Source organism: Pelecanus crispus, chromosome 9 (genome assembly GCF_030463565.1).
Source record: "Pelecanus crispus isolate bPelCri1 chromosome 9, bPelCri1.pri, whole genome shotgun sequence".
NCBI lineage: Eukaryota > Metazoa > Chordata > Aves > Pelecaniformes > Pelecanidae > Pelecanus > Pelecanus crispus.
The window spans coordinates 12,217,517-12,228,141 of record NC_134651.1 but is presented as its reverse complement, the minus strand read 5'-3'; the positions used below and the strand labels follow the sequence as shown (position 1 = coordinate 12,228,141).

General features: G+C 60.1%; 1 protein-coding gene across 1 annotated transcript; it reads left to right on the top strand.

The window, feature by feature from the left end:
• Nucleotides 1-296: 296 nt before the first annotated feature.
• PTMA (prothymosin alpha) lies at nt 297-9,161 on the top strand. Its single transcript, XM_075716117.1, is given in 6 exon segments — nt 297-434; nt 437-505; nt 4,998-5,069; nt 5,777-5,870; nt 8,464-8,537; nt 9,005-9,161. Coding segments are annotated over 6 exon segments (495 nt in total). The 3' UTR covers nt 9,053-9,161.
• Nucleotides 9,162-10,625: the final 1,464 nt, after the last annotated feature.

Here is a 10,625-nt window from a genome sequence, read left to right as displayed (position 1 = left end):
GCGGCGGGGGGGGGGGGGGGGGGGCACCACGGGGGAGGGGGAGCTCCCTCCCCCCCCGCCGCCTCACACGGCGCGGCGGGGCGGGGCGGAGGCGGCGGGGGCGGAGGCAGCGCGGAGGGAGGGGAGGAAAAGGGGCGGGGCTCCGCCGCCCACCGCCCCGCGCCTCGCCCACGCTGAGACCGGGCCCGAACTCATCGCCGCAGTGCCGGCGGCTCCGGCTCCTGCCGCTTTAAGCGGCCGTGCCCATTGTTTGCGCCGCGGCCAATGGGCGCCGGCGGCCGCGGCGCGCGCGGCCAATGGGCGCGGCGCGGGGCAGCGCGCGCGCCGCCCTCGGCTCTATAAGAGGGCCCGTGGCGCCGCGTGAGTCCCCACTGGCTCGCGCAAAGCCATCTTGGCATTGTTCTGCCCGCGCCGCCGCCCGCGCCGCCACAGCCCCGCCACAGCCCCGCACGCCCCCGCCATGTCCGACACGGCCGTGGACACCAGCGCCGAGATCTCCGCCAAGGTGAGCCGCCGCCCCGCGCCGCGGCCCCCGCTCGCCGCTCTTCTGCTGATGGGTTCCCCCCCACCCCCAAGCGATTTTTTTTGTGGTTTTATATCTCTTTCCCTTTCCTAATTTTTTTTTTTAATCTCTCCCCCCCCTCCCGCCTTCGCGCCCGTCGTGTCTTCCCCCCCCCCCCCCCACCGTTGAAGTTCGCGGCGGGGCTCGGTGCGGGGCCGCCGCCGCCGCGCTCGCCGTGAGGAGCTGCCTGCGCCGTTTCTTTGTCTACAGCGTGCGGGAAACGTGCTCGCCGCCCTTGCCGGTGCTGCGAGCCCCGCCGTGCCGCGCCGGGCTCCGCGGCCCGCTCCCTCTCGCCTTCCCGCGGATATCGGCGGCGGCTGCGGGGCCGTCCCGTGGCGGAGGGGCTCGGGGAGCGAGTGTGTGTGTGCGGGGGGGGGGAGCACGGTTGCGCCTTAGCACCCGTCTCCGGCGGGGGGATGGCGGCGGCGGGCAGCGCTCGCCTCATTCAGTCCGCGGCGGGAGCTTGACAGCCCCGTCAAACTTGGGTCCCGCTCGGCCCCGTCCCTGCGGGGCGGGGGTGCGGGGGGGAGCGCTCCGGAGCATGCACTGGGGGGGGGGGGGGGGGCGGCAGTGACTGTTGTGGAGTTCCTGCCGAAAAGGGGGGGGGGAGCGGTTGCTATTTCGGAGTTGCACCCGCTTGATGCGGGGGAGGGGGGGGCAATTGCTGTGTCGGTGTTACCCCCGGAGGAAGCGGGGGGGGAGTTGCTATTTCGGAGTTGCCCCCCCCGGAAGGGTTTGGGGGGGCAGTTGCTGTGCCGGAGCTGCCCCGGATGGGGGGGTGTGCTATTTCGCAGTCGCCCCCGGAGGCGGGGGGGGGCAGAGGGCTGCGCCGGAGCTGCCCCCGGAGGGGGGGGTTAGTTGCTATTTTCGGAGTTGCCTCGGCGGGGGCAGCCCCCACGGCGGAGCTGCCCCGGGTTGCGGCGGGGCCGGGGGCTCCGGGCCGAGCTCCCCGCAGCGGGATAACTTTGCGAGTCGGTGCCGGGGGTGATGGGGAACGCCGGTACCCGCCGGGAGAGGCTCTCCCGGGGGTGCCCGCTGCGGCTCCTGGCGCCCGTCTTTGTCTGCGAGCCGCGGCGGAGCGTCCTCCGGGGGCGCCGGGCACCCGGGCGGGCTGCGCTCCCCGCCGGGCCGTGGGCGGCGGTGCGCCCCGTCCAGCCCGGGGCCGCGGCCGGGTCCTCCCGCCGCTGCCGGGAAAGTTGCGGGGGGACCCGGCTGGACCCGGGCGGGTGCGTGGAAAGGCGGCGGGGGATGGGGCGGCCGTGCCCGGGGGCCTCGTCACCCTGTGCCCCGGCGGGCACCGCGTCGTGCCGCTCCCGGGGGAAGCGAGGCTGGAGGAAAGGGGGGGGGGGGGAAGACAGGGAGGAGGGTTTAAGAAAAACAGCCAACAAAACGCCGTTTCTGGCAGATTTCGATTTCACTTCTGTTTCCCGCTCCCGCAGCCGTACCCCCCCCCGCCGCGCTCACCCTGCCTCTGCGCCGCGGCTCGCTCTCCGCTGCCTCCGGCTCTCCCGGAGCCGGGAAGCGGCCAGGCGGGTCGATCCCCATCCCTCCCTGGGGGAACGGGGCCAAGTTTGCCGTTAACCTTCCCCTGCCCTTTGCAGCGTGGGGGAAGGGGGCCTCGTCCCCGGCTCGGCCTCCCGGGGGGGGTAGGACACGGGGGTCCGCGCTGCGGGGCGGGCGGCGGCAAGGTGACCCCCCCCCCCCCCCTCCTCCATACACACAGACCCGGTGGCGGGGGGAAGCGCGGAGGCACCGGGGCCGTTCACCCTCATCCCGCCGTGCCGTCCGGAGCGCTCCCGGGAGGCGGCGGGGCGGGGTGGTGCTGGCGGGGGGGGGGGGGGTCCCGCCCCGCCCGGGCGGCGGCTCCGCGCCGAGCGCCGCCTCCGGCCGCCGCCGTGCCGCGGGGCGCCCACCACGTGCGGCCCTGCCCGCGCCGCCCCCTGGGAGCCGGAGTCCGCCGCGCCGCCCCCGCCGGGACTACACTTCCCGGCAGCCCGCGGGGCGCCGGGCCGGCGCGCTGGCGGGCGGCCAATGAGCGGGGCGCGGAGAGTGGCGCGCGGTTTGAACGGCGGCCGGGCGCGTGGCGGCGCGGGGGGCCCCCTGCCGGCGGGAGGCGCGGGCTGCGGCGCGGCGGCGGCTCCTCCGCCGTCCCGGGGGACGGGGCACACACACACGACACGGGGACACGGCTCCACGCTGGGGTGGCGGGTGGGGGACTCCCGGGCCTTTCCGCCGGGATCCTGCCCTCTGCCGCGGCCCCTCCCCGCCGGGAGCTCCGGCAGCACGGGCAGCTGCGGTGCTGGCGCTCGTGCCCCCAGAGCAGAGTGGGAGCGAAGGTAGAGCTTCCCGGGCAGTTGGTGCATGACTAAACACCATCGCTATTTTATGGACAAACAGCCTCGCCACACCTATAATTAGAGGCTCTGTCAAAGCTTTGGAGCTAAAGCAGTCCTGCTGCACGGACTCCTGGTCTGGAGGCTGCTGTACGCATCTGCCTGTTTGTATTGGACCGGGTCTGGGGAAAGGGAGAAGCTGTGGTCCTTTCTGCAACCCTGTTGCTAGCACAAACTTCATGACCTGGCATCCTGATGGTCATTAAACTGAGAGCGTCTTCAGTGGTGCGGGAAAGGTTGGGGCTGGAGATCTGTCCAGCTAAAATCCCCAAGAATGACTTGTTCCTTCACCGGGAGAATTGCTTATGTTTTGTGAACGACTTTTTTTTTTTCTTTTCTTTTTTGAGAAGAACCATCGGGCATAGTGAGATGTGGAAACTCTGACCGTGTGATTTGCTCAGTGCTTAACTTAGGAAATGCTTTGTCGCCCTCATGCCCGCTTGCCTGACGTGAAGCAGTGGTTGCAAAACACAGCAGCGCAACGGTGCGCAAGAGGTTAAATGGTTGTGATCGGCCTCCGGGGAACAGGGGAGTGGGAGCCGCTGACAGTGTAAAACTGCGGTGGAATTGGGCGCTGTGGAGGAGATGGCCTGAGATTCGTGTGTGAGCAGTGAAAGGAGGAGAGAGCTTGTGTTCTTGCTTTACCCCAGACTCCTGGGATGCTGGCTTGAGTAGGTGAGGGTCAATCAACAGGTGTGGTCACCCCAAAGCTTGCTTCCAAAGACAGTCTTTGCTCGGTGCACTGGCAGCCTGGGTGCCTCCGGTCACAGCATCTGTGTGTGCGTGTCTGAGTGGTTTAAAATAACCTGGTGGTCTAAAAACCCCTGCACTGTCTCGCCTAAGCAGCCTGCAGGGTGGTAGAAACCTTCGCAAAACCCAGCAACAGTCACACTAGCAGGGCCAGGGCTGTGCTCTTAGCTGCCGGCGTTCCCATGAGGAAGTGACAGTGGCTCAGCGGGAGTGAAAGTGCCTGCTCGCTGCGGGCTGCAAGGCAGCCGCAAAAGGGAGGTGGGAGGGGGGCAAAGCCTCTTGGTGCTGCTGCTGCAGCGACGTTGGGAGCTGCCAGCATCTTCTAAACACCTCGTGGTCACTGCTGAAGCCGGCTGTGTGGCTGTGCTGCTGGCCCCGGGGAAGGGCCTCTCTGCTTTCCTTGGCTGGGGTAATGCTCCTTGTGCTGAAGGATCTCGCTCCAGCTGATGGAGGAACAGAAGGGGAGGAGGATGCAAGCAGAGATGCCAGTGTTAAATCCAAGTGTTCTTTATGCGGGAACATAAAGTTGGATCCTCTCAGCCTGTTTGCCGAGCGACTTGGCATGACATTTTGACAGTGATCAATAGCAAAAACACACAAGCTTCCACTTTCCTCTCGCTCTGCTTGCAGTGGAGATTTGAACCGAACTAGCCAGGCACGGCTCTTGGAGCAGTGTAAAAATAGACTTCTTCCCCCACCCCATCCTGTTACACTTAAAGCTGTGAGCTGGATCCTGGAGTCTCCTCTCTGCTGCTGTGACAAAGACCAGGCGTGTAATATTTGCCGTATGATTTTCCCCAGGCAGGGCAGAGACTGTAGTCTTTGCTAATGAGTCCCTGGGATTTGTTCCTGCTGCGAAGGTACCGAGCAGCTGTGGATGTCCGCAGCCCTGGGGCGGCAGAGCCCATGCGTTGGACAGGGCTGCCGGCTCTCCATGGCATTGCAGGAGCTTGCGTGGACTGTGCTAAGATGGGCAATCAGCCAGCTCTGCTGCTGTTGAGCATATGCAGGCGGCCAGCTCTGTGTGTTTGGGAGCTCAGAGGTGAAACAGAGCAGTCTCTTTTTTAGATAGCTGCTCTCTGGCAAGGCTGACTTGGATTGAGATTCGCCCCCACGCTCTCCCGTTCCCAAGGAGGAGCCAGAACGTGGCGACCAAATTGCAGAGCAAATCAGTGTGAAGAGAAACCAGCTCCCGCTCTCTCTTGGACTGTGTTTTTCACACCTGATCTGCAGCTTCTCTGAGCCACGCACCTGGAATTGGGGTGACTTCTGTGCTTTTCTGCTCCTTCCAGGATCTAAAAGAGAAGAAGGAAGTTGTTGAAGAAACAGAAAATGGCAGAGATGCACCAGCCAACGGCAATGCTGTGAGTATGGCTAAGATCTGCAGGGAGAGGCAGCCCTTACGCCAACGCCTGTTTATTTTCCTCCCCCTTCCTGCTTTTGCTGCAAGCTTGTCCCCAGGCCTGCTTAGAGGAGAGGGGACCCTTCCAAATAGCAGCACTGCACTGTGCAGAGCCCTTGAGCCTTTGGGGCTTCAGGTTCAACAGATGCTCCCAAGCCTGTGGACAGTTTGTGTGTGTGCAGAAAGGAAGGGCTGGGCTCGGATCCCCTCCCTGGAAGCCATGTGAGGTTGTGTACAGTGCCACCTCCTTCCTAGGCACTGGAAAAGGAGAGGGGGAAAAAAACCCCACAAACACTAGATTTACAGTGTTACAATCAGTTGAGCGGGGAAACACATTGTGTACAAGTAAACTGGTTGGCTTCCTATTTTTAACATGCTGGGGGAAATTCACTCTGCTGCATTTCAAAGTGCCACAAGAGTCTTTGCAGTCTTTGTCCTGGCCTCAAAGCTGCAGCCCCAAGTGACTCTAGGCTTGATCCTTCGTGCCTGGGCTGCCCGTGTTGTGTGGAGGCAGGCAGGAAGCGGGACGCGCGCCCGGGGCTCCGGTGGCCTCGTGCTTTGCTTTAGGCAGGAAAGGTGGGGACTTCAGCTGAACATCTTTTTTTTCCCCCTTCTCCCTTCCCCCAGTGCATTTTTTTTTTTTAAGTGATATTTTGTCTTGCCAAGGAGAACGAGGAAAACGGAGAGCAGGAGGCTGACAACGAAGTAGACGAAGAGGAAGAGGAAGGTGGTGAGGAAGAGGACGAGGAGGAAGAGGGTGATGGTAACTTTCTTTGTTCCCCCTGCCCCCATCCCACGGCTGCATCCTGCCCTGGACAGCAGACTCCTGGGAAGCAGAGGAGAGCCAGGAGCAGCATCTCCCCCTCGCGGCTGCGGCCGGGTGGCTCTGGCTGGCCGGGCTCAGTCCTTCCTCGCTCACCCGGGCCATGGGTGCTGGGAGTGAAGTCAGCCTTGAATCCCTTCCAGCAGGTTGAGGGCAGATTCCTTCCTTCCCCCCTCCTCTGGCCAGACGGCACCATACCGTGGCGCTGAATAAGCGCATTAGCCCTTCCGTGCGTATAGTAAAACCTGCCCTTGACTCTTGTGATCGCAATGGCCGCTGCAGATGCGAGGGCCAGCTGGTGGGATGGGGACAGCCCTGGAAGGCCGTGCCTTGGCGCAAGGGATAGGCCACCATCCTTATTCATGGAGCAGCATGCTCAGAGGCTGATGTGGTCCCCTCTCCCAGCCCTTTCCCAGGCTGGATGCCATGTGGAAGCGGGCAGAGGAACCTGCAGCTCTTCTCCGCTCCTCCAATGGGAGCGGATGGGCTTGCTTTGAACCTTCCCTGTCCTCAGTGTCCTGTGTCTCCCTGCCCTCCCCTGTTTCCTGACCTGACCCAGCCTGGAACTGTGTTTTGGCAGCAGCGACCAGAAATCCAGCAGTGACGTGCCGAATCACTTCTCACCCTCCTCGCTATTATATTTTTTTTTCCCCCCAAGATCTATTTGGATGAACAACAAGGTTTATTTTTATCGCTCGTTAAGGCTGGGAGAAAACCATTCTTGTTACGCTGAAATGAACTCGGGGCCCTTGATTAGCTGTTACTAGGTTAATCCCCTGTGAATTTTCAGTTTACGTGCTGACCTACTAACCTGTTGGTTAGTTTTGGGAGACAGGGACAGGGCTGGAAATTTAATGACCGTTAGGCCAGCGCCTGTTCAGATGGTGTAAGCAGGGAAAGCTGCCTCCTTTGGGGAAGCGTGCTGCTCTCAGCAGCCTGCTGTCTGCCGTGCCCTTTGGTAGGAACTGGCTCACTAGGGAATAACTGGGAATTGCAGCCCTGTTCATACTTGGGATTTTAACCCTTGGTGACAGAGCACAGCACTGCCACGTGCTGTCCTGAGCCAGTCTACCTCCAACCCTGCTTTGGGGTGGAAGAAGGGGAATACTTGTCTCTTCCTGCTCCCCTCGGGCAGGAGGGGAATGTGTGTGCCGCAGGCGCATGTGTACAGGCTGGAAGTGTTGCTTGGATACTGCTGTGACAAGCCCGGGGAGCTTCGGTCCCGCAGTGCCAGCCCTGTTCTTCCCAGTTTGCCGAGCGCAGGCATGATTTGGCACGCAGCGCTTGGAGGCGTGAACACCTTGCCGGGATCCCGTACGGGCTCTGTCCGTGCCTGCTGCCCTCGGGTGATCCCTGCCTGAGAGCTGCACCTGAGCAGCTGAACGCTGCAGGAGAGAGATTTAAAGGCAGCGAGTGCAGCTTGCATCAGCTTTTTTTTCCCCCAGCACTTGTGGCCAAACTCCATCCTGGAGTTTGACAGCAGAGGGGAGCTTGAGGGTATATTTTTCTCACCCTTCTCCCCATCCCATCTCATTATTTGCTTTGCTTAAAGCAGCTCAAAGAACTAAAAATGCTCCCAATCAGCTTGGTGCTGTCACCTGACCTCCTGGCCAGCCTGGTGCATGTGATGGCTGCTGGGGTGTTGATCCATTGCTGGGAGCTAATCTTGGCCCTTCCCGCTGCATGGGCCATGCCGCAGCCGGGCACATGCCAGGGAGAGGAGAGGGGAAGGGAGGATGGGCTGACCTTAATCCCCCGGGCTGTCTATACGTGTGGCTGGTGGCGATGGTTTAAAGCCAGCTTATTGGCCTTAACGCTCTAAGTTTTAGTAGGGTCTCCTGTTACACAAGAGATTCGTCTCAGCAGCTGAGAGGTTCTTCCTCCTCTGGGGCCTCCAGTCTTGCCCCTGACCCCCCAAAACTGGTCAAAGGTGATGGACTCTCTCGTTCTGATCCACTGGCCTATTTGAGCTCAAAGTGGGTCAAAGCCCAGAGCTCTCTGCTCATCTTCCTCTCTGGCTGCAAGATAAGTTGGTAGCATTTGTTTGCTGTTCTGATAATTAGAAAGTGTTCTGACTCAGAACTAATGCGTTCTGGCTCTCTTAACTCATTAAAGATGGACTAATAGCTGCAAAGGGAAGCAGAAGTAATCTGGAGCGGTTAGGCAGAGCAGCCCCTAGAAAGAGGTTTTTTCCTCCCCCCCACCCCCCCCCTTTTTTTTTTTCCCTGTGATTTCAGCGCTCACAGTAGGTGCTGGTTTTGCTGTCCAGTTGCCTGTGCTACAAACATGGTGTGAGCCAGCCTCGATGCTGCCAATCCTTATTTCCTCTTTGATGGGTCAAGTCAGTTTGGGGATGCCCCAGAAACCCCCATGTCCTTGGGCACCTGCTGCCCTGAGCAGGGGTGGTGCCAGCTGGGGAGATGGGATGCTGGACATAGCGGTGTGGGACTGAGCGAGAATTAAACCCAGAGGGGAGATGCGTGGTGCTGTAACCCTCTGAGAAGGTCTCATGTTCCTCCCCTTCTCTACGCAGGTGAGGAAGAGGATGGTGATGAAGACGACGAAGCTGAGGGAGCCACAGGCAAACGGGCAGCTGAGGACGATGAGGTAGGAAGAGCAGCCGGCTCCTCGGAGCCACCCATGCCCCCAGAGGGTTTGCGGGGGAGTGACAGCGTGGCCGGAGAGGCTGGGCTGGGCTCTGGGGCTGGAACGCCCTGCCTGCGCGCTCCCCGTGCCTCTCTGGGGACGCGGCCCAGTTCTGTTTATACGCTGGCCTGGTTAGCGGGGTGTCCGCTCTGGCTGCGCGGAGCCGCTGGCCCTGGGTTGGGGAGCCCCCAGGTGCTTATGGAGGGCCAGGGTGGGGGTGCTCAGGGGCTCCCTGAGCTGGCTGCGAGAGAGGATTTTGCATGAGGGGGGAAGCACTTGTGTTGCTTTGTCCTTGTCCCTGAGGCAGGAGAAGGGACCCAAAACCCTCTCTAGCCTCGCTGCTCGCCTTGTTGCAGCTCTTGCCAGCCCTGCCCCCCTGGCAGCCCCGCTCCCTGTCCCCTCTCCTGATGGCTTTGCTTTTCCCCCAGGATGACGACGTTGATCCCAAGAAGCAGAAAACTGATGAAGATGACTAGGCAGCAAATTATTATTATTTTTTTTTAAATAAGGAGGAAAACAAACCAACAAAAAAGGCCAGCGCGTCCTCTTCACCCTTGGGACCCCCTCTTCCCCCCCGTTGCAACCCCCTCCCCACACACACACACACACACACACACAACCCCCCCTTCCTCCCCCCTCCGCCGTGGTCATCCTTACCAAGTAGAGTGAACCCCGTCCCCGGCCCCCCGGCGCGGCGCTGCCACTCAACGAACATACGAAACGATTTGCCCGTTAGCGGGGAGAGAACCCCCCCACTTCCCTTACAGACCCCCTCCCCCCCAAGCACCAAAACTTCAAGGCCCTGCTTTCTTTCTTAAAAGTACTTTAAAGGAGAATTTGTTTGTATTTTTTATTTACATTTTATATTTTTGTACATATTGTTAGGAGGTCCGCCATTTTTAAGTGATCTCGGATTGACCAAAAGGGGGGCTTTGAAGTGTATATCTCTCTTGTTACCTATCTCTGACTTTACTTGTGGTGTGACCAGGCCCAAACCATTATCTCAAAGGAGAATAAAACAAAACCTTGTAAAAAAATTAAAAAAAAAAAGACAAAAATGCAAAAAAAAAAAAATTTACAATCTTATTCTGAGCATTCCAGTAACTTTTTTTGTGTATGTACTTTAGCTGTACCATAGATCGTGGTTTGTATGAGGTGGCAAGGCCAAAGATAAAAAGGTTTTCTTTTTTTTTTTTTCTGTCTATGAAGTTGCTGTTTATTTTTATTTTTTTCTTTTTTTTTGGCCTGTTTGATGTATGTGTGAAACAATGTTGTCCAACAATAAACCGGAATTTTATTTTGCTGAGTTGTCCTAACAAGGCTGCCTCCCAACTGCTGCTTTTTGTTTTAGTTTTCATTTGTTTTACTGTTTTATTTCTTTCTCCCTTTCTTTCTCTCCTTCCTTTCTTTGCTTTGGACTTGGGCTGGGCAGAGAGTTGGAGAAAGAGGGTAGAGGGGCGCAGGGTGCTGATGGGGAGGGTCTGGGGGCTGTGGTGCCTGCAGCGCAGGGCTGGGCCATCCCCTGCTGCTGTTGTCTGGGCAGGCAGGGTGGCCTGTTCCGGTGGCTGTGTGCCCTCGAGAGCTGCAGCTGTGCCCCCAGCACGGCCTCTGCGTGATCCCACACGGGCTGGCTGCTCCTGGGGATGGGTAGGGACAGGTTAGACTGGGAAACAATCCCGAGATACCGGCTAAATGAAAGTGAGCTGGGGTGTGTGGGTACGGGGTGCTCAGCAATCCTGCTGTCCCCCTACAATCAGACCAGTTGGGGATTGTGTTTGGCTGGTGCAGCGGGGATGAGAAACCCACCCCAAAAATCCTTCCTTGCAATGTCTGCTGTGGGTGGGTGACCCTCCAGTTGTGGGATGGTGGGTGCTGAGGCTATGCAAATGCCTCCACTTCCTTTGGGCTGCGTGAGGCGGCACGGGGCTTGTTTACAGCATTGCTGGCAGCGGGGTGGGATGTGTGTGCTGGAGGAGGCAGCGCCCAGCAGGGATTGAATTCAGCCAGAAGTGGTCCCTGAGGGATGCTCCAGCATGTGCTGGCTGCCCA